This window comes from Enoplosus armatus, chromosome 5 (assembly GCF_043641665.1).
Source record: "Enoplosus armatus isolate fEnoArm2 chromosome 5, fEnoArm2.hap1, whole genome shotgun sequence".
Taxonomy (NCBI): domain Eukaryota; kingdom Metazoa; phylum Chordata; class Actinopteri; order Centrarchiformes; family Enoplosidae; genus Enoplosus; species Enoplosus armatus.
In genome coordinates this window covers 23,403,108-23,426,829 of record NC_092184.1, presented here as the reverse complement: position 1 = coordinate 23,426,829, position 23,722 = coordinate 23,403,108, and the positions used below count along the sequence as shown (strand labels likewise).

At 43.8% G+C, this 23,722-nt stretch overlaps 1 protein-coding gene across 1 annotated transcript; it reads right to left on the bottom strand.

Annotated features, from left to right (window-relative positions):
- Positions 1-9,946: 9,946 nt before the first annotated feature.
- Positions 9,947-17,502, bottom strand: LOC139285905 (zinc finger FYVE domain-containing protein 1). Its single transcript, XM_070906581.1, has 12 exons — positions 17,334-17,502; positions 16,229-16,510; positions 15,719-15,941; positions 15,360-15,577; positions 15,116-15,222; positions 14,065-14,173; positions 13,813-13,910; positions 13,604-13,721; positions 13,035-13,205; positions 12,670-12,862; positions 12,169-12,267; positions 9,947-11,519 (listed from the first exon to the last, which is right to left on the bottom strand). The coding sequence occupies exons 1-12, from the start codon at positions 17,448-17,450 to the stop codon at positions 11,287-11,289; spliced, it is 1,968 nt and encodes a 655-aa protein (XP_070762682.1). The 5' UTR covers positions 17,451-17,502; the 3' UTR covers positions 9,947-11,286.
- Positions 17,503-23,722: the final 6,220 nt, after the last annotated feature.

Genomic DNA, 23,722 nt, shown 5'->3' with positions numbered 1-23,722 from the left:
GCCAGAGTTGGCCTCCCAAAGCTGTAGCTCTAGCCCTGGAGTTAACCAGCGGCATCCAGCGTCTCTGCTTAGAACGGGAAGCAGGTCCTTAAAGTTAGCCTAGCATCTGACCTGTGGCAGCCTAGCAACTTGCTAAAAGCTCTCATAGGAGTCAATGATCTTAATTGCTTTCTTTACACTCCCACAAGAGCTTTGGAGGAAGTTGGCAGATTGCTGGGCTGCCATTGGAGGATCAGGTCTCTAGCTCACTTGACTTAATGGACTGAAACCTTCCACTCCACCCGCTACCCACCACTCTTCCCTGCTTTCCTCTCTGGCTTTACTTTACCTGCTGCAAGTCCCTGGATGTACTGTAAGTGCCCCCCCCCGCCATGAGGACATTGTGGTGGTGGTGGTGGGGGGGCACAGCTCAGTGGTTTCTTTCTTTAAAAGGGGGCTCCACTCAGATGCATTCCAAACCCATGTAATGTTTTTGTTCTGGAGGAGATTTTGGTGGAGGATTTAGCGGATATGGCTCCATCACAAGACGTGCAGAGAAGCGGTTTGTTGACTGATGATCAGACTGATGCTGATCTTAGCCAAGCACCGCAAAAAGTTTGGATACCTGAAAGGACTAGCCAATGATGTAAGACCCAACCCTACCAACCCAAAAGGACTTACTGACTAATAGTAGAGATTTATGGCCAAAATTATTTTATTTATTGTATTTCATTTTATTTTAACAAGTTATATATACTTAAAAATCAAATTTTTAAAGCAGTGTTTCAGGAGTGTTGTTTTTCATCCCCTGTATTTATTTTTGTTGAACCATAAAGAGGAGGGAAACAGGTGTGATTGGGCAGTAGTCGAGGCAAAGCATTGTGGGAAACTGAGTCGTGTAACCGGAACCAAATAGCCAGAGCCGACAGTACAGCAGTGTGTAGTGCGACATGTGAGACAGTATAGTGTATATAGCGGCATGTTTCTTCCACTCTTTAGCCCTCACGTATATATGCTCCACTGCTGGTGAGGCCAGTTGAGTCAATATGGCTTCACTTTGGCTCTGTAGCCCATGTCTGTTGCTGAAGCCTACCTTCAAGGGTTACTGGGACATGAGGAATCACTTCAGGATATCCAGCACACAGACACTCCGGACAATACAGCACAGCAGTCCTCTGGACTCCATCTTCTCCAGGCAAACCCAAGGAACAACTCAGTGGAAACAAAAAAAAAACACTCTACAACACTGTGCAACTGGTTGAAAAAAGCGATGCACTACATTCCAACGTTCATAAATCCTTAAATGTGTTCAAACACAGGGTATAGTCTCATCACGTACAGTATGATTGTGTATTCACCTCGTTGTACTACTGCCTCAGTTGCAGTTGTACTGCACTCATGACAGATTTTGGCATTGATGATAAAAGGTGAAAAGAGAAGAGGAACATGAGCAGACAGACTGATGCGTGGGCAAATGAATGAACTGAGAGAAATAAAGAATATATTTCTGATTATTAAGAATTATTAAGGACATTTGATTTACAGGGAGAGAAAAGATAGAACAGCAGAAGAGTAGATTTCTAGAGGAAAGAAAGAAGGATGACCTGCACGTGAGAGACTGAAGGAGAGGATGGAGTTATACCTTTTAGAAAATGAGATGGAGGAAGTCTGAAGAGAGGAATATGAGATGAGATATGGAAAAGGAAATAAGAGTGTGAGTGTCTGAAAACATTGAGAACAAAGACACATTCATCACGAAGCCCGCAATCCGAGCACGGTCTGCAGTTTTCACATCTTTTTGTCTTGAGGTCAAGCCACCTACATTTCAGCATCATGTTCCTCAACTCCTAAACAAACACTTCTGATCATATTTAAAAAAAACAAACAAGTGTTGCTTATTATGTAACTGCAGTCTCATAAACAAGATTGTTTCTAAGTATGTGAAACTCCCTTATATAGTTAAAACTTCAATAATGTCGGCAAAGCTTTCTGTGTTTTAACTTGCAGTTTCTGGCTCAAGTCATGAAAGTTCAGGTCTGTTCAAGGAGATGCAACATTACAAAGTAGAAATGGTCTTCATAGCAGGGCTTTTCCACGTGGCGTGTCGCGAACAGGTGGCTTCTGTATGTTATATAAAAACTGTAATCTGACCTCCTGTTATGTTCCTTGAGAATTTAATTGTATGGACATGGCACTGATTAGGTTTCCTGCTAATTAACTCCCCACAGTTTAGTTAGCTTATTGGGTCTCTTCCTGTGGCAGCGATCCCGTCCGATAGGCTGCCTTCTCAGAGAACTTCAATTTATGTGCCACCGGCCTAATTTATACCACCTCGTCGGGTCCTCCCAGGGTTTTGTCCTTTGTTTTCAGAAGAATCGATATTTCTTCCCCACCAAACAAATCCAAGTCTCTCTGCCCTGCTCTCTCTACAAGACGCGACTGATTCACTCATGAAATCGATGCTTTTACTTCATTGAAAATATATTTTAGCCCTCGACTCTTGTTTGCACGCCCTCCAAATTATAAATGTAGGTTAATTGTGTTCAGCGTTAAAGCAAACTAAATGACCTCATAAACTTGATTGTAAAACCATAGTTTAGTGATGGTAACAAAGCAAACCAGTGGAATTTATTTTTAATCTTTATTTACAGAATTTTTGTATTTAAACCTACATATTTGTATTGTAATTACATTGTACAAAAGATAAATAAAGTAATATAATATTACTCCTGCTCATGTTTTGTAGGTGGTGGCTTTTTTTTCTTTTTCCCTTGTCTTTTCCATCCTTTTCTTTCCTTTCATGACCTTTTGATTCTTTCACTTTATCTCTCTATACTTTACACTCACCTTCACTTTTCATACTTTTCATTTCTGCCTCCCAGGCTGCTGTTTCTTGTTATTGATCTTACTCTTGTTACTTTTTGTTCTTTGTTTCCATCCGGCTGTTGAGTGAATTCAGGGCTCTAAAACATGCCGAAAGTTAAAAACTGTGACAATGCGTGGGAGCATTTCCATCACCTGGATTGAAGCATGTGTCTTTAAAACACAGTGGAAGGTTGGGAAAGCTAATTGGCTGAAAGTAATAGAGTTGCAAAGTGGGAGGAGCTATTTCGAGCACCTCTGGTTCTGGAAGTAAAAGTCCTGGGTTGGGTCTTGGGACTGGGTCGCTTATTTCTCGCCTCAAATGTGTTCAGAAACAGATTTTGGTGGACTGCTGTTAACGGCAAACCAGCGCCAGCGCATTGCATTGTGGGACACAGTACGCGTTTGTTGCAGAGATTTAGATGAGAAGATCGATACCATTCTCGTATCTGTCTGTCAGGCAGGAGACGGTTAGCTTAGCATGGAAACAGCTAGCCTGGCTCTGTTAACATTTGCCCAACAGCACTCCTAAAAATAACTTTATTAACATTATTAATTAATGCTGTATCTTTAAATTAACAAATGTTATATCTTATTTATTCAAGGGAAAAGGTTAGCACATAGCCCCCGTATAACAACAAATTGTTGTTTTTACACTTTTTTTTGTAGATATATAACATGTTAATCAGTGAGCTTTACAAGTCTAGCTGTTTCCCCCTACTTCCAGTCTTTATGCTGCGTAAGCTAAGCTAACTCCTCTGTCCGGCTTCATATTTAACAGACAGATCTGAAAGTGGTATCGATCTTCTCATTCAAGAAAGCGAAGAAGCAAACTAGCCATTTACATTTGACAAAAACAAGGACCTTATTAAACTTGTACGACGCCTTATTCCTCTCCTTTTGTCTGTACCCGGTCTCTCTCCTCTTGGAGCAACCCCCCCACCCCCCCAGCTCCTGGGTGTAACTGCTGTCTAACCATCGCTGTCCTGCAGTCAGCCGGGCTGATTGGTGCTGTGGCTGCTGCTCAGGTCACTAAAGGAACGAGACAAGGCCTCTTTTATTCTTAAGGGCCGTGAGAAACGGGGCGCACACACACACACACACACACACACACACACACACACACACACACTGAGCTCTTGAGTGGTGGTTGCAGTATCTCTCACCCAGCCATCGTCCTCTGCTCTGAGGACAGTCAGTGAGTGTGTGTTACCGAGGAGTCAAAGAGGGAAGATCAGTAGCTCCATAACTGTCGTGAAACTCCAGACATTTGTTTTCTAGTGATGTTTCAACTTCGTCACTATCACTCATTCATTGTGCATCATGCTGCTCATATGAAAGCTGAAACAAAACCAAATGAGATGATGAGATCATTTCATGTTATGTAGGTGCTTTGATCAGGTCTGTCTTTCTGGATAATAATTATAAACTTTATTTGTACGGAACCTTTCAAAACACAAAGAGAAAGAACACATTATGAAACACAAAGACAGTAAAATGAACTAAAATTTTGTGTTGGTCATACAGCATAAATAAAACCACCGAAAGGCAATTTTTAAAAAAGTGTGTTTTTAAAAGTGTTATAAATTGCACTTTTTCTCAGTTGCTTTTGGCACAATTGTCAAATGAAAATCGTAATTCTCAAATCTATAGTTCGTTTCCTCACAACAGCATTTGTTGTTGCTTTCAGGCAAATATGTTCAGTTGATCCAGTGAAGCTTCACATGTAACTCTCAGACGTGTTCATCGACGTGCTCGCTGTGTAAATCCCCACGTGCAAAACGTTAAAGCCAACTGTCACGGCCGTTCAAACATAAATGTTTTATAGGTTTCAGTAATCTGGTCTTGTCATAAAAAGAACTTGACATTGACGTCAAATTTACTCCTCAACTATCATCAACACATTTACACCACAGGGGGTGAAACCGAGTCTTCTGTAGGGTTTGTTTTGTACTTTCTGTTTACTGTTGTACATTACTGTTACATGTAATGTACCCTGTGTGATGAGGGGACCCTGCAGAAACTTGAACACTGACAGTGAGACAACCTGTGAATGGACTGTTTATGTAAGCTGACATGAGTTTACTCGGTCAGCTGTATATTTGTCTGCAGCACTTCTGGGGTTATTAAGTCTCGGTGAGAAATGACATAAAGAAAGACATTTTAGTGTCCTCTGTTGTACTGACTGTCTAAAGCAATGATAAAGGAACGTGTTATTTTGGTGGCCGTTATTCACTTTTGGCAGACGAGTTAAATGTTTCGAGTGACGGCTTTTTGCAGGACAGATGAAGTTGCTCAGTATAAAATGATGTGGTGACTCCTCTCGATGTTTTATCTGTAATAGGGTGGCTATCTTTATTCAGAGGATCCACAGATAATTATACTTTTAATGTGGCATGGCTGATCTTCCAGATTCTGGATGACAATATACAGCATCTAAACATAACTCTTAAGTTATATGTAGTCAACTGACTCGATCTATGTTACCCACACAAACCACAACAATTCAATTCAACCCCGTACAACCACAGTGCCTCCTCCTACCTGCGCACTGCGCGTCGTGCTGTACAGTAAAGTTGGTTGCAACTGCCTACATAGGAGATGAGATGCTTGGTTGCCATGGCTACGCAGAGAAAGACTAATTTATTAACAGCTGAAAAGTGCCGCAGTCGGCAAAAACTGCCTCCTATACGTAAAAATTAAAGGCCCAGAAGAAATGACATCACTGCAGGACAAACGTGTGTGTGTGTGTGTGTGTGTGTGTGTCATTCAGAACAGATCACTTCAAGCTAATCATACAAGAGGGTGTGTGTGGTTTTTGTGGGGTGTGACTCATTGCAACTAATACTAGAAGACAGGCAGAGATCTTTGAGAGTGTGCATGGAAAACATTACTGTGGGCTGTGTTCCAATTAGTTCTCTCTCTCTCTCTCTCTCTCTCTCTGTCTCGACTGCTTTCAGAAAACGAAGGTTGTTGCCACTTTCAACTCTTTGCATCACTGTAAATATATGTATGTAATTAAATAGAGATGGAATACGTGCGTGTCCATACAGTGTGTGTGTGTGTGTGTGTGTGTGTGTGTGTGTGTGTGTGTCTGTGTGTGTGTCTGTGTGATGGCAATGTCTGATAGCAGTATGAGCGTAGACTCCGTAATGGTGTTGGTGTAATGGGCCATGCATAGATTGTCAGATCAGCACTGGATAATGCATCCATGCTACACACACACACACACACACACACAAATACACACACACAAATACACACACACACTGCATATATACTTTTACCCTGATATTTGCTGATATTTCCTGTATTTTCAGTGACATCAGAAATATTTTAAGACTTCTTGAACTGCTGCTAATTACGGTGGATATATGGTCGGCATTGTGACCTTGCAGGTCTTACAGTGAGGAGGAAGTAATTACATTGATTAATTGCGTGTGTTTCCTATTGATTAGTGCAGCAGCTTGGCTATTGTTTAGTACACAGCTGGTTCCAACAGCGTGACAGGGGCAGAGATGTTAACGCTTGAAATACGCTCGAAAGATGTGAAGCAGTGATCCATTTCAATGCTTGTGTAGTGAGCAAACAGGCCATGACGGGGTTCCACGAAGGGGTTGCATGCAGTGTTTGTGTGTGTGTGTAAATATGTAAACGTCATGAAATACTGACTTTGGCCCTCAGGGTTTTAAGCAATCTCAAATGCCAAGGCAAAGGCACACACACACACACACACACACACACACACACACACACACACAGAATCCTAATAAACGTCTCTGGCATTTCGGCACCAAAAGGTTTGGCACCATTGCTGTCTCTTGTGGCATTGTAGTCCCATCGCAAAATGGTGAATCCCATCGGAGTTGTGGGCAGAAATATTAAGATCTTTAGGTGTAAGACTTGAAACTATCTTCTTCTAGGTGAAGATTACAGATTGGTTGGTTACAGGTTTGGTGTGGTTAAGGACTGGGAGAGAACATAGGCGAGACTTCCATTTGCCCAGAACTCCAGTCCACATACTCTCTCTCACACACACACACACACACACACACACACACACACACACACACACACACACACACACAGTGTCAGTTTCTACCACCCCCTGCCAGCAGCTGTCACTCATCAGCGCTGGGTGCCAGAGAGGACCAGAGCCATACTGCTCGCACTTTGCTCAAATGCTCCAAGCAGTGATGTAAATCGTCTATTCACTCAGCCACAGAAACAGAGGGGGCTTTCCTGTGCGCTGTTATAAGCCTAATAAGCCTAAAGGAGATGGAGATGACAAGTCTTGAACATTTGGCCATTTGAGTGTTTAGTCACAAGCTTAATCACTCACTGTTTGTCATCACATGGATGGCAGATTGTCAATAATGTGAGTAAATCCTGTATTATTTATGTTTTTATCATGCTACAGTTGATTGAACTGTATTAATACAACTGTTTATGTAATCGCACGAAGCTCCTCTCTGATGGTGATGATGCATTATGACTTGTGACATCATCACTGCAAACAATACATGTATGTAATCACATACAGCCTCAATCACCTCTGCTGGCTTTACATGTGACTCATGTGCTAAGCCCCTGTGGATTACAACAGCGGTTATACGTTCCTCTGCACCATCTTTGTAAAATCAGCTCTGCTTAAGAAGAGCAGTTTGTTTGAGCCTCTTACAACATGAATAACTTAGTGGCAGAGAAAATGCTAATTTCTGACTTCCAAATAGGACAGCTTTATAGTAAAATCCCCTGCTGGGACTCACCCAGGACAGTTAACAGTGGGTGGTCTCATGTAAAATTTACTATGGTGCAGCTTCAATATTTCTGTTCATCTAGCGCCCTCCTGTGTGGAAACAGGGCATCACAACATGGGCCCAACAACCCATTACATGCTACTACAACTAATCCCACCAGATGATGTTCAAACCAGTACTCTTGGATTCTCTGTCGGCTCAATATATTAAACTAATAACCGATATTAAAAGTGGCCTCTTTTGCTGTAATCTCAATTACCATGTCTAAACTAATAAAACTATTTATTCCAACTACATTGCCATATAATCCAAACTAATCTTATACACTAAACAGGACTCAAAGTAAGCAATGTTTACACTAACAGTCCCTTTTTCACAGCAGCCATTTTGGCAGGACCCTGAAACTGAAACAGCTAAATGGAATTCATCCATCATTAGCTTTTCCTACTGTGACATGTCAAAAGGCCTATTATCTTTATCTATATGTATAAACCACCGGCATCAACTTAGCACCTTTATATATGGAAACCTTTTTATGATCCAACTGGAACTCCCTGATTTTGTTCTGTCTTTTCCTTTGTTTTTGTTTTTGTTCGATGTTCTTAACGTTTCCCACATGACATCTGGTGAAGCTGCTTTCAGTTTTGATGGCCCTGTGGAATAAACTCCCTCTGGATCCAACCACAGCAGCTCCTGGCCTTGTCTAGGAATCCTACCCTGTCACTTCTTAAATTTAGATTTTGCATCATTAATGCATAAAGGGAAATAATATATGTAATATAGTTAAAGGCGTCATAATACTGTAATGTATTTTATGATCGTGGAAGGCTTTAAGATTTGTAAAAAAAGAAAGGAAAAGGGACGACTAAGTATAACTACAGGAAAATAAAACAAAATGAGGAATACAGGAACCAAATGTGTGTATAATATAATATAATGTAATGTGCACATAACCACCACATCTTGTGCTGTTTCCACCTGTCCCTCTCAGATCCCAGACTTGTAGACAAAACTGAAAGGCCTGGTGGTTTTGTCCTCACTAACTGAGATTTTTCCAGAGCGGCTCGGAGGACCACACACACACACACACACACACACACACACACAGTAATAACAGTGCAGACGCATGGGCCAATGTGATTTATCCGTGGCAGCACCAGAGTCACTCAGTCAAAACCTCTCCCTGTCCACACCAACACCAGAACAACCTTCCTACTGAGCTTCAGTGTGTGTGTTCTCCCTCTACAACTACAGTTTCACACTAAATCTGTTTTACAGCGCGGTAACTTTAAAGCACGCTGCTCTGCAGTGGAAGAGGAAGTATATAAAAATGATCACTTCAGAGCTAACAACCAATAAAAGGTTACATTTTCAGAACGGCATCATTTGAAGCTTATTTACCTCAAGCTTATTATGTCATGTCCTTCATTTAAAAAGTTACTTTACTCATAAAAAAAACAGAGTCTACAGTCTTTATACAGATATCCCTGGCTCTCTTCCACACTGACACTACGTATTGACTGTGAGGCTAAAGTCAATTTAGGCCTGCATAATTGGTTTGTGAAGGAAATGAGCACTGCTTCATGGATATGAGTCAGCGATCCATTAGAGCGCTGGACATCAGGGAGCATGAACTTCAGATAACCTTGAAGTGGAGTTATATGGAAACACATACGTATGTACCGGTCACCTGCTACACTGTCAGGAGCTGCCTTATTGGTCAAATACAAAGAAAAACAGCAAAAGATAAACAATGGTGTGCACAGACACTGGTGCAGTCTGAGCCACTGCAAATCCTTTATTACTTTTTGTTTATCAATGCATAAAGACGAGACGGGAGCAACTGCATTTCAAAAAAAGAAACCCTGAGTTCTCAGGAAAGCACTACATGAACATCAGCTCATCTGTGTGGCTTGACCCTGACTGAAGAGGCACATCATGCCAGTAGAATTTGGATAAAACGTTTTAATCTCCTAATACATGACAATGAAAGGAATATATTTAGTGCTACTGCAAATGGAAAAGAGAGCTGTTAAACTCATCATCAATATGAAGCTTTTATATAAAACACCCACAACCACAAAACTCAGAAGAAATGCTAATTAATGGAAAATAGGATTAAACAAAAATGACTCGTTACAGTACAGTACTACCAAATCCTGCATAGAATTAGCTAAATAACTCCCTGACATTAAAATCTACTGTTGGTACTGCTGATTAGGACACATAGAAGATGAGCAAAAGCTTTTACTCTCCTGCTCGAGAACATCAGAGAAAGTACATTTCCCAACACGGGCTAAAAACAATGATCAAAATTCTGTTAATGAAGCTGTGAAGAGCCCGTCTGCGTCCTGCTGGCTGAAAAACCAGAAACATGGATGTCTGCAGATTTCAGCCTCACCACCAGGGAGAGGTTGGAGAGACATTTGTAGAGACACAAAATCGTTTTTTTTGTTTTTCTTTATTTGGACGAGCCGATTTATGAAAGGAAACAAAAAAAAAAGATTGTCAGTTGCTAGATTTCACTGGAAAAAATCTTTAAAATTGAATTGATTATTTCTAGACAGAGAAGAATGGCATTAATGCATCCAGTATGTTACACAGAGAAACTCCCTCTGACAGAAAGTGTAATTTCCCACTTTGCATCGCAAGCGATTAGAGTGCCTTTCAAATATCAAAACAACTCAATAGTCCAGTCTAGTGAAGTTGTATTCATTATATTAAGAGAGCTTTCTGAAGCATCAGTGGCTCAAGAGACACACTTTTTTATAATAACCTCAGAAAGGTAAATCTACATCAGTACAGTTATTTCCATACATTGGAATGTCTATAATGTGTTGTGCTACAGGTTTTATTTTCCTATCCATTTCATCATATTGTAGATACAACTGTGAGTTAGATGACAGAGGCTGTTGCTCTGTAATTAGGCACAGGTAATCTCATTACTCCTTGCACATATGGAGGAATCCCCCAAAACAAACGTGAGGGGCTGTAGAAATGGGAATCAAGATCCCCATGAAGGCACACACTGCTGTAGCTCTTGTTTCTTCATCTGTTTCTGCGCAGAGTGATACAGGCACACACAACGTTGCTTTTTACAAAAGTCTTTAAGTGTTTTTGAGGAGGATAAAAACTAAACTCACCTCACACAGCTTTGCAGAGACAATGCTAGTTGTTGAGATGGCTGGATGCTCTTTAAAAAAATCTCCCACCGTTCCCAGTGCACCCCTGTTACTTCTTCTGTCATTTTTAGCGAACACAAATGCACGAACAAGGAAGACTACACTTGAGTGCAGGTAAGAGTACAAGCTTGGCTGTTACAAAGAGAATTGAGAGGAGCTGTGCGTCTTCATTTTCAGGTCAAGTCGGTTAAAAATCACACGTCCAGCTTTTCATTTGTCCAGTTGGTTTCAGAGCAGTTGGGTCAAGGAAGGCAAATGAGATGGAAAGCTGATGCTAGGTCAGCACTGATAAAACACCGGGCCCTGGTGCTCAGGTGGTGACCATTTTAAGCTTCAAAACCAAGGCTGATTCCAGTTCTGCCATTTCGTGCTGTGCAATCAATCCCCCTTGTTCTCTTGGAGCCGCAGTGCCAGGATTCACAGTGTTTTGTTTTTTACGTGGATCATCTGAGGAAGACTGAGTGCACTTTGAGGAGTTCTCCTGGTTTAAAAAAAGAAAAAGCTCACAGACTATCTGTGCGGGCGTGGCAGCTGTCACACACTCTGACTGGGTGGTCCCAGCCTCGGGAGGGCACAGGCCTGATGTGTGTGGAGCAGGGGCCGCACACACCCTGTCCACAGGCCCTGCAGTGGTGCTTGGACATTGCCGAAGTGAAGGTCTTGGAGCACTGGTGGCACTGGGTGATGTCCTGGTCCGGCACCCAATAGTCCGGCCGAGCCACATCTTTCACAAAACCTGAGGGGAGTGGACAGAACGGTAAATATTTAATTCAAGATTTTCGGCAGGGATTGTGTATCTGAACAGAACGTTCAGTGAAATAGTATTATATACACTGGGGCTGGTGTAAACCTCTTTACAGCATCCCAAGCTTCATTAATGTTTATGGTGTAAATCTCCACACAGCCACATTAAATGTCATCAAATAAACAATTAGATGTTATTTATGACATAAATTTCTCAAGTCAAAGTGGCCCAGTGGTTCAGTACGTCCACCTCAGTAGCCACAATTATTACTATATAACTATTTATTGTTACGAGTAGAAAATTTAGCGGTTTTTTTTGTTTGTTTTTTACAACATGGTTGTCGTCGGCACGTTCGATCCTAAGCAAAACGAAGCAGAGCCACGTGTGGTTGGCAGGATTTGTCTCCCTCCAACAATGTTGCAGTTCACTTCCACTTAAGTTTATCAAACAGACAAACAAATAAAACTTTTGTTTTATTTTGAAAAAGACCATTTCAGCTGGCCAAACAGGCCAAATCCCACGTTTGTACTGTAAACTTGATAATTAGAATCCTGTTCAACAATCATCTGACTGGTCAAAAGCCATTTGGCCCCAGAGGTAACGTGCAGAATGTGTAATGGTAAAATGCTGCTGCACTCACAGAGAGGGTAGTCTACAGCCGTGGTGACCATGTCCAGTGTGGACTGGGCCACCTCCGTCACCCGGCGAGCTATTAGACCACGAGGCTCCACCTTGCACACTAAGGAAAAGAGGTGTGTACACAAACAATATTATTTATATGTGAGCAGCTTTCACAGACACAAACAGCATTTAAATACAAGAAATCCCACTGCACAGTCTGGATTCTGCACCCCTAAAATATTCTGAAATGTGACTATATGACGTCTTACATTTTAATGCTGTCTGTACATTAATTTAACATATTTTACAATAAAATGAATTAAAGAAAGTTGGAAATCTATGTGAAGGTAAGATTTACATATGAGCAGGAAAAAAAAGATGCTAGCAAATTAAATGCTTAAGGACAGAATGGCTCACTGACTCTGTTCTGTTTGATCCAGCTAACGTCAATACATGATGTTTGTGTACTTGAACACACACTGCCTGGCCGAAGTTCACCCACTGGTTGAAAGTGTCTCACCCTGGTTGTTAGTGTCAGCTGGTCCTCCCTGTCGGTAGCAGGCCTTACACACCCTGACGGGTCCGCTGCCCCAGCCTCTCTCTGGTACCGGCATCCTGTGGCTGGAGCAGGGGTGGCAGAAACCCTCGCCACATGATCGGCAGTGGTGCTTCCTCTCCGCCTCCTCGAACACTTTCTGACAGCCATGACAGGCCTGGGGGGGGGGGGATTCAATGATGGAAGGAGAGACATGATAACATTATTATTACTGCAGGCATTGAGTGAGTCATTTGTTCAACAATGTCAAACGTCTGTGTGTTAAGCTTTATCCTTGTTATCTGAATTGTTCTGCAGCGTTTGTCTCAGCTGTAGCGCCTCATACTCACAGCGATCTCTGTGTTGGGTCTCCAGTATGGCGGCGCCACCTGGTCGGTGAGCCAGGCGGCGACAGCTTTGGTGGGGCCGGTGCTGTACTCCGACACAGACTGGATCACAAAGTTCATCCCATCCAGCACCCTCTGGGCGGCGTTCTGGTGGGTGGTCAGAAAGGTGTCCGACTGAGAGGAGAACGGAGGGGTGCACAGGGTTTTATAGTGGATGAGTAAAGTGAGGGAGAGAGGGATGAGAGACAGATGGAGAAAATTACCGGTCGGTCAGTGAATCACTACGATACAGATCAATGAATCCCTACTGAAGAAGTGATGAACGGCTCAAAATGTTACTGTAACTCAGTCTCTAACTGCACACCAAACTTCATGCAAGATGTTGTCATTTTAATGTTGTCTGAATGGAAAATGTTATGCATGTTGCAAACTTTGTTAGAATGTAATGTTCAGCATATAATGGCTTTACTGATGTCACATCATCGTCCGTCAGATGCCTAAACGATCATTGCAGTATTCAGTACTTTTGCGCTGAATAAACTGGAGGAAGAGAAGAAGGGTGGAGTACATACCCCCTCCCAGACATGCTTGACCTCAGATCGCACCACGCCGCTCTCAGGGTCCTGGTTTCCCATCCAGTACTGTCTGCTGCGGTAGATTACACCACAGCTAGCACACTCCAACACATAGCTGAGAGGGAGGCGGGGAGACGACATGAAATGATTGGATGAAAGGCAATGAAAAGATGTGTGTGTGTGTGTGTGCGCATGTATTTACGTACCCTGACCAGGCATACTTGGCCAGTCCAAACCATGGGTTGTCACTGGAAGCTGACGTCTTGGGCACGACAATCACCTCTCTGCCTCCTTCGTAGCACCTCTGGAGACATGAGACATAAAACACAGAAAATATATTAAAAATTGTGTTCTTTTTTTGTAAGAAAGCGTGTAAAGAATTAGGAAAAAGACAACAGGTCGAGACACAGCCCGAAACAACCTGTACAAAACCAGTACACATTTTGAGCCAGTCTTACCTTACAGATAAGGACCTTGTTGTTGTACTGGTGTGCGTACTGGCACAGCCCATCTGCCATGTGGGGGACCCTGTCTTTCAGATGGTTCATTCCATTTTTGCAGCGAATGCTGGAGACGAGACAGAACATGGCAGACGCCAGAGTCAGTGATGGGGGCAGGTTTTGTAAGAGTACAGTCCATTAATCCGGGACTGAATCCTTTCAGAACCAGCGTTGTCATTTCGCCCAGAAACACAAAGAGTAGGGGACTCACGTCTCTCCTTTCCAAAAATATGGAAAAGACATCAAGTGTGTCCCACTGGGGAGACAGTTAACATCCACAAGAACAACAACAGATTTCTTTTTTTAAGAGAACAATTCTGTGATTCAGCCAGAAACAAGAAAAAGATTTATGTTTGTGTTTCCATCTGGCAATAAAAACCTTTAACTGCTGTATGGAGATTCTGAAGAAGAGGGATGTTCCCCAACTCGAGTGGTTCAAGTAAAAAGAGACGAACGTTTAGAAATTAAAGATCCCCACTGTACACGATTTAAGACAAATAACAATACTCTGCTTTAAGTAATACTGTGGGTCTATTTGGGAATACTGGAAGAAATGCTGTTAAACTATGGAAACTGTATCCATAGTTGCATAATCAATGCCACTGACGCCACAGTGGATAATGCTTTTAAGTCTGACCTGTCTCGGTGTCTTGAAGCCTGAATGAATGAAACTATCCTTTGAGAAACAGAGTAATGGACAGTAGTAGTAGTAGTAGTAGTAGTAGTAGTAGTAGTAGTAGTCGTCTCGTAAAGCATCCAGCATAGGAGAACTCAAAGATCTGCAGCCCAGCAACAAAAGTAGAGGTGTGATACAGCCATCCTCGACATTCTTAGTTTTCTATAATAAAGCTCGACATAATCTTGGGATTATTTTCATTCCAAAGAATATTACATTTTTGTATCTTTAGAAAGTACATGTACGTGTCATGATTTTGGTAAAAGTTTCAGGCCCAATTCAATCTCCGAGATGGAGAAAAGCTGAAAGAGACAATGTTTACAAAAGACTTACTTGCAGCTGAGGCAGACAGCGGAGCAGGTGAAGTACTCGTCTGGGAAGAAGGAGTACAGGGTCATCTTGTCGTCTGACAGTTCTCCACAGAAACGCTCACTTAGGGCCTAAGGAAACATAAAAAGGAAGGCTGGGAGAGAGGAAACGTGGACCACGAGACTGACATCGAACAAAGAGCAAAACAATTTCTCAAAAATTCTACTTGGTGTCTCTTTAACACAGACGGTAATCGTCCACCACTTACCTCCAGAGCGTGGAACACTATCCCCGGCTGGCGGGGGGAGCGAGTGTGAGTGTTCTTCACTTGCTGCCTGACGGCCTCCAGCAGCCTGTTGTAGTCAGTGGGAGGCGTGATGGTCTGGGTGCCGACATACTGCACCGAGCTGAAGGCCTCCGTCCCCAAGCCCAGGTCGTGAAACCGCTTCTGGAGCAGCGTGTCGGCATGGCCGCCCACCTTAGAATCTGCAAGGGAAAGGGAAAGCAAAGACATTGTGGTTGGACAGCAGGAACCACAGAACAAGAGGTTATGCTTGTAAACTGAGGTGAATTTTTGGTGGTCTCACACAGTATATGCACGCCATTTAATTTACTGCCCTCCCCTACCATGGCCGAGCAACTGGGTGTGCGTTGTCTCCTGAAAGACGACGACTGCAGGCCCAAGAGAGGAGAGGGGCACGTCCAGACCACAGCGGCTGGAGAGGGCCCTGAGCTCAGGGGTGAAGTGCTTCAGGTAGGCCCCCGAGGCGCTGCTCAGGAACAGGAACATGTCGTTGTGGAGGCGCTCTGCCCGTGTACGATAGACTACTATATCAGACACTGCCAATACCTGGAACAGAAGGGAGTAGATATATATAGAGAGTTAAAACAGCAGTAGAGTCTATAACCTGGAGAAATGAAATATAGACGTATGTGTATATGTACCTATCAAATTGTCTGGGTACAAAACCCACTAGCCATGGCCAAAATGTATCAGCACACCTTTTCTCAGCCGTATTACAGACACTGCATTGTAGTGAGCTGTACCTTGTGTGATGTGAAGACTAACTGGTATTCGTATTTTACCATCTTGTGTAAACACATCCAGCTGGGAGTTAATTCCAACAAAACCAGTACCTTTAGCAGCAGCCGCATTCTCTGGTTCTGATTTGCTGCGGCCCCCAACAGGCCCTCAGTATCCAAGGCGACCAGGCTGAGGGTGGGGTCGTACGCGGCCCACACTCCCACCGTACAGGAGCTGGGGGACTTGGAGGTGTAGAACACACTCTCGCCACCGAACAGGATGTGGTTGAGGGTGTGGGACTTGCCATCACCGGTGTTGCCAAAGATGGAGAGGACCTTGACTCCCGCCACGTCCCCGCAGCCGAGTCTGTCCACAAACTCAGACTCATCGCGGACCTGGAGACGGAGGAGGGGGGACACAGAGCGCAGAGGCGTTTAGGGACAGAGGATGGATTGCTGGGCTGTATCAACATGATATCACGGGCTCCCATTGCTGACGTCATTGAATCAAAGGGAAACCTTAATTATATTTTATTTATTCATACATGGATGACAAGGAGCCTTAACACACAACAAAATAAACATACGGTCTATTACCTGTGAGACTATTTACATTCAGTTTACATCTTTTAAGTGAAGGTTGTATTCACAGACAACATGCTGCTGAGCCTTCAGCTCTCTTGGGACAAACACTGAGGACAAAATTAGTTGTGCATACATCCCAGACTATCACATTAAAATAACCATTATCTTCTGCACGCTGCACTTCTGTAACAACATCAGGCAGAGAGGGTGCCTCCCTGCGGGTCAGCTGTGCTGTATGACTCACCAGGGATTTTCCCCAATGAGAAACCCATTTGCTGCTCTGCCTCTCTCTCTCTCTCTGTTGTAGTTTAAGCCTTTTTTCTTCTCGTTGAGGCATCACGGGCCCTTGTTAGCGGAAACATATCTGTAAGCTAAACATGATGGATGTCACGGGGAACAGCTAGGTGTTGTTACGTTGACACACCGTGGGGAGAAATCTGCCACACTTTGCTGAGTTTAACAGCTGACTGTAGCTCGGTGTTTTCTCAGCTAATCGGGCTCACGTATCAAACACCGCAGCTGTCCGCATGAGTGACAACAGATGGTTAATGGCCTTCATCAGAATGTGTCTTGTCTTAGCCTAGCAGCTAAGGGTTAGCAGCCGATAGCTCAGTTGACGTTAGCTTAACTTTACCTGCAGGTTTTCTTGTTCGTCCACCAGCAGGAAGCTCGGGACGCCGTCCGGACGCTCCTCCGCCTTCATCGGACTGATCGGTACGCTCTCCATTTCTTTCATCAGTATGTCGGACATCGTTGTTTATTTACTTAGGACATATCTGTGACGGCGAAAAGCAAAACGAAACTTCAACATGACTCCTGTTTCTCTGTCAATCACAACAACAGCGCGTGTACGGCTGACGCTGCGGGAGGAGCCGAGTCTGGGGAGTTACGCAGGCAGTGACGTAAGACGCATGACGTGCACGTTTGGTCAGCGTCTTGTCTGGTACATCAGCACCACCCTGTGGTCAAAATGCAGAATAACATAGGGCCTGCCTTTCAACAAACTTCCCAAATCAGGGAATAAGAAAGCATAAAATAAGATGAATGATGACCTGTGAACTCTGTGCGTGTTGTGTAGTAGTTTTTAAAGTTTAGATCAATTATGCAAATCAAACATAAAGTCCACATATTTGCTCCACTAAGTAAAGCTGAAAAACATGGGTATTATAAAACAGCAACTAATCCATAATCACAGCAGCACATAGAGAACAAAGTTTCCATTTATCTGGCAGAGCGTGTTTTATAGGAGCAGTGCTGCCACGTTGGAGCTGCTTGCTAATGTTCATTAAATATTTGTTAGCACAGATCTATAAATATCACATGTCACTGAATGGCTTCAGAGCGGCGCCACTGCTGCTAACATGACATGGAGAAAGAAATTCCAGCATTGCTGCTCTAACAGTCCTGGCTGAGCGCCATCTGACCTTCCTCCCTTCCTCCCTTCCTTCCTTCCTTCCTTCCTTCCTTCCTTCCCACATGCATAAAGGATTAAATGTATGTTGGGGACACCTCAAATAAACACTAATAGTTGAAATAAGCTATGGACTTATGACACATTGGTCTGTATATATAAATTAATGATACAAGATACAGGCAAGAAAGTGTGCAAGCAGGGAGAGAAAGCAGCTGGAAAGGAATTAAAGAAGGAATTAAGGAAGGAAGGAATAAAAGATGGAGGGGTGAGGAGATTGGGGAGGGTCCCAGCCATTCTCCGGGCTCAACCATGAGAGACAAATGTCTGAAAGAATCAATTATAGGCCTACTCCCAAACCCATCGCCCCTGATTAATGAATAATTAAAGCTGTTCAGTGCAGGGCTACCTAGCATAGATAATATAAGATTAACCATGGGTCTATCAACATGCCACCACTAATGCAAGGGTATGTAGACACAACGTCTCTTAATTTGCCCTCAGATAGTTACGCTAGTATAAACTTGTTACTGAGGTTTAATAGCCTATAATTTAATATATTATCCAACTTTTCTTTAGTAGAATAGAGTTGATCACCTTTGTATGTAGACTGCATGTTTAAGGGGAATTAAGAAACTCTCTCTTTTGTTCTTCTACTAGTTGTCCCCCATGATAACACACACAGGTATGATGATACCTGGCTTATACCTCACAAAATGTACACCCACATCCACGTGCTGCCCCTGCTCATATATGCAAAGACAAATGTGTCATAAATTATTTTCTCTTAGAAATTCATTCATCATCAGCCTTCGGTATGAAATGTGTCCATCAAGGTGCCACTAATGTGATGTGATGCAATTTTTGGGGACCAGCCAGTGCGGATTCAAGCCCATCATCACCACCCAGACTGAGGCAACAGTGCATAAGAGAAAACCGGCATCCTCAGACTGACAGACCGTCCTGCAACCCAACCTTGACATAACTGTAGACATTTAAAAAAAATAAAAATAAATTCGGAACTGGGGGACGGCTTTGCCCTTACAAGTCCGAGGCGGGACTGTGGTCCACTTAAACCGCTATCCGCGCCGGTACTTGTAGTGCGCTCCTCCTCGGCACGTCTCATGTTGACATGCGTAAAAAACTACACTTCCTCAAAGCTGTCACAGAGCGCTCCCGCCTCCCATTGGCTGCTCGCTCCAGCCGCAGCCCCAGAGAATGAATGAAATTGAAATAGCTGCTACATTACATGTACAATACCGGGCTCTGCAGTGTTGCATTCTATCATACTATATCAAAATGGCCACAGCGGTACAGAACCCCCTCAAATCGTAAGTACAACACATTTTTCTGAGCGTTTGCGCCTTTTGTGTTTGTGCATGCTGTCAGTGCAATTTAAGAGCCTTAAATTCCCAGATATTTCTCAGCATGATTACCAACACGTCTATACATGCAGTGCATACAGCAGAGATGGAGATAATGTCAGCGGATGCGAATCAGCCCTAAAGAAAAGTTATATTTGAAGCTGACGAGGGGGTCTCTGTTTTGGTTTTTTTTTTTTTTTTGGCAAGGGGGGATTATTGTGCGCTCCGATGCAATTCATATAATCATTTCCTCTGAGCCAACAGCAGCGTGTGTGCAGGGATATGGAGGAATGCTGGAGGTAGATTTGGGTGACCCGGTATGTCCCTTGCCAGTGTAGCCAGCCAAGATCACGGTCAAAGCCAGGCTGGAGTAGCAAGGAGCTTAGATGGCTTTACAGTACCTGTGCGCACATTTTTGGACAGAGAGGGTAAACAGGTAGGCAGAGGCAGAATGAGGCTCACTGCTCGGCTTTTAGGCTGCAGCGTTACCTTTACTGCCGGACCCCTCGGAAATACACAGGCTGAGGTAAATACGCTAGTGCACGGCTTCAACTCCGAGACTTGCTTTAATCTCCGGCGCCTATAATAAAGCCTACAATAAAATCTAAATTGCAATCTGGCGTTTTACACTCAACGTGCACATTAACGGACATTTATTCCCACTAATGGGTCTTTAAACGGGTGGATTCCCCGTTAAGTTTCTCCTGTAGGCTAATGATCGCCTTTGTGCAGGTTTTTTGGGGGGTCTTTTTTTGTTTTTCGGAGAGACTGGTTTCAGCGGAATGCAGACGCCTGCTGCCCGCCTGGGCTCCCGGCCAAAAAGGTGGCTGATGTGCGTCTGTCAGCGGGTACTTACAGAGATCTAGCCCCCACCACCACCACCACCCTACCTTCGCCCCCCCCCCCCCACAATAGCTCCAATATAAACATACAACCGAGGAGTGTTTGAGCACACAAAGGTCCAGCTCAGGCAGTTTGAAACAAAGAAAAGTCATAGACCTGTGTGCTAAAGGAGGACGCACATCGGATGCTGCACAGGTTTCACCTGAGCAGGGATATGTGATATAGACTGCTGCCTGCCTGCCTGCCTGCCTGCCAGTCTGTCTGTCTGTCTGTCTGTCAGCCTCTCTGAGATGCAGACACAGGCGACATTTCGTGCAATTCCATGAACGACTGCCCTGTACGTGCCTGTTTTGAGGAGCACTTCACAGGAGAGAGGGAACTGGAATGGTACTGATTAGGAAACTGTGTGCTGCCCTGATTGACTGTGACGCTATTTTAGTGTTTTGGCCAAATGCATTTTACTCACACACCTCAGTGATAGTGACAGTGGCATAAAGATGTAAGATTAACACTTTTAATTACGTCCTGTTAAACTGGTATCCGGTGATGTTATGTGATGATGGGACAGGAACGGACAGGTGGACTGGATGGAGGCTGTAATGTGGGACCTTTGAGCTCAGAGCTTCCTCTCCTCTCCTCCCCTCTCTCGGTCTTCCTCCTCTCCTCTATGGGATGCTAATCCAAGCAGAGCCAAAGTGTGGACAGATTGCTCCCAGAGGCCCTGACTGACACCATGTCAAGGGGATTAAATTGATAGATTTGCATGGAATATATATGTATGGATGTGGTACCAGGACAGAGAGGGAGACGAGGTTGTGGCAGCAGGAGGAGAATGGGATAGAGGAAGAGCAAAAAGAGTAGAAACTAAATGGTTAAAAAAGAGGCTCAGGGCCAGTAATTAATGAACTAGTGCCCAATTTTCAATGGTGGTCTTACATTGACTTTAAGTGCTTAAAGTTGGACAAAAGAGGGAAAGACACAGAACAAAGCAGCAAAGTCGTCAGCCAGATTCAGACCTGCAGGGATGCTGGCACACTGTTTCACTACAGCATCCGACTCTATGTGCAGGAATACAGCTGAATGTATTTATTACACAAGGCCACAGCAATCAAGGCTGCCTTTAACATCTCACCAACTGCATAAATGCCATCGTTACGCAGTATGGGTTTAACTGCGTTCCAGTTACCACACTGCGATTGGCTTTTAAACAAGCCCTGGTAATTAGCATGTCTACAAACAAACTTGCTATTAGAGGCTTACAAATTAGAGGCCTATCCAGTAAAATGGGCCAAACAACTAGCAAAATCTTGGTTCGGTGTCGGCCCTAATGGGCTGGCCGGCTGTGCGCTGGAGACAAAGCCTGTTGTGTCCCTCAATGTCCTTAAACTTTGTTGAATCTCAGCAATAAATTATAATTAATTCAGCGGATGTAAATTCTGTGGGAAGCATTTACAATTGTTGCCCATCGCCCAGCCAAGTGTGAGTGGGACATGCAGATGCAGTGTGATAGACAGTTGATGTGTGTGTGTGTGTGTGTGTGTGGAAGTACAGTGGAGGGTTCATTTGTGTGCGAAGGCAAATCAGTGGAGGAGCTCCAATCTACTGGGCATTTCCCTACCAGCGCTCTCTCCGTCTATCTCTCTGCTGGATTAGAGACTCGTTTAATCTCTCTCTCTCCTTCTCCTCTGCTTCCATCTCCCTCCCTCTTATTTCCTCCCTGTCCTCCTATCACCCCTGCTACCCCGTCCTCCACGTTGCCTGCCTCCTTCTTCATCACTTTCTCCATCCATCACTCTTTTTTTTTTTTTCGCCATCTCCCTTTTGTTCAGCCATTTCCTCTCTGTCTCGCTCTCGCTCTCTCTTTTCCATTTTCCTTCTTTTCGGCCTCAAACCATCTGAGCCCTCCAAGACGCTTCCCCTCAACCCCCCCAACCCCCCACCCTCCACCCTCCATCCTCCACTGTGGCTCTTTACATTGTGAATCAAGGCATGTCACCACTTTAATATTCAGCAAAAAGTACTGAAGGAAATTCTCTATGCATTTTGTCAGATCCCTTTAAATCTTGTCGGATAGCTTATTGCTAAGAGTTCCTTCAGAGGGATTTACTGTAGATTTGGACTATCTACTGGCAGAAGAGTGTTTACAGATCACACTGTTCATACCACATTATACTACCTTTCCATCGGGGACATCACAGAGTGTTATGTCGGTTACAAAGAAGACATGCGTCCAAATGGTTGCATTCAATTCTGATGTTTCCTGCTTATGAAGTAGATGATAAAATCCTTAAAAATATTTTATGAACAAAATGCAATTAAATGAAATTAACAGCAGGAACTTGACTGTACGACGATCATTTTAAAGGCTCTGGTGTCCGAATTTGTTGTTGATGTGGCGAATACGTCAGCGATATTACTTCTTTGTGCTGGTTAGAGGGGGAGATGTAGATAATAGTGAGCTGTGGCACTGGCAGCGGTTTTGGCAGGGCCTATATAATATTATTTCTGCCTTGCCTGACTGAGCCGAGCTAAATGAGTTCCATGTAATAACCGGCTCTGTGTGCAAACAGCCCCACGTGATGGTTGAAACCACAGCCTGAGCATCCATTTCTAGATCTTTCTTCCTCTTTCAATCTCTCCCTTTCATTCCCTCACTCGCTCATTTGTGCGGTATCACCCGGGCGGATGGAGACACACACACACACACACACACACACACACACACACACAGTTGCACACTCTCATTCCCTTTCCTGCTCTCAGTTTTTTCTTCACTCGTATGGGAGTAAGCCTGGGGTCTGATGTTTTTAAGGGTATTTCTTTTTTCGAGTTATTGCTTTCATCATCCCTTTATTTAGACTTTCTATCTTTTACTTTGTCTTTTTTTTATTTTTTATTTTTTTTGAGAAGACAGGATAGAGAGAGACTGAGAGAAAGAGAGAGACATAGATAAGTATTTTTAGCACTATGACCTATTTCTCCGGTGCTACCTAACTGACTGTCAGTCAGCTCCACTGCTTTGGGACCTTGCGTGACTTCAAGCCAGGAAATTTGGAATTTGTAGTTTTTTTGGTTGCAAGTTGTAGTCCAAATGCAAAAAGGTGTGGTGGGAGAAGGAGAGATTGAATCAACCCAAACCTCTCTTCCCCTCTCCTCTCCTCTCCTCTCCTCTCCTCTCCTCTCCTCTCCTCTCCTCTCCTCTCCTCTCTTCCCCTCTCCTCTCCTCTCCTCTCCTCTCTTCCCCTCTCCTCTCCTCTCCTCTCCTCTCCTCTCCACTCCTCTCCTCTCCTCTCCTCTCCTCTCTTCCCCTCTCCTCTCCTCTCCTCTCCTCTCCTCTCCTCTCCACTCCTCTCCTCTCCTCTCCTCTCCACTCCTCTCCTCTCCTCTCCTCTCCACTCCTCTCCT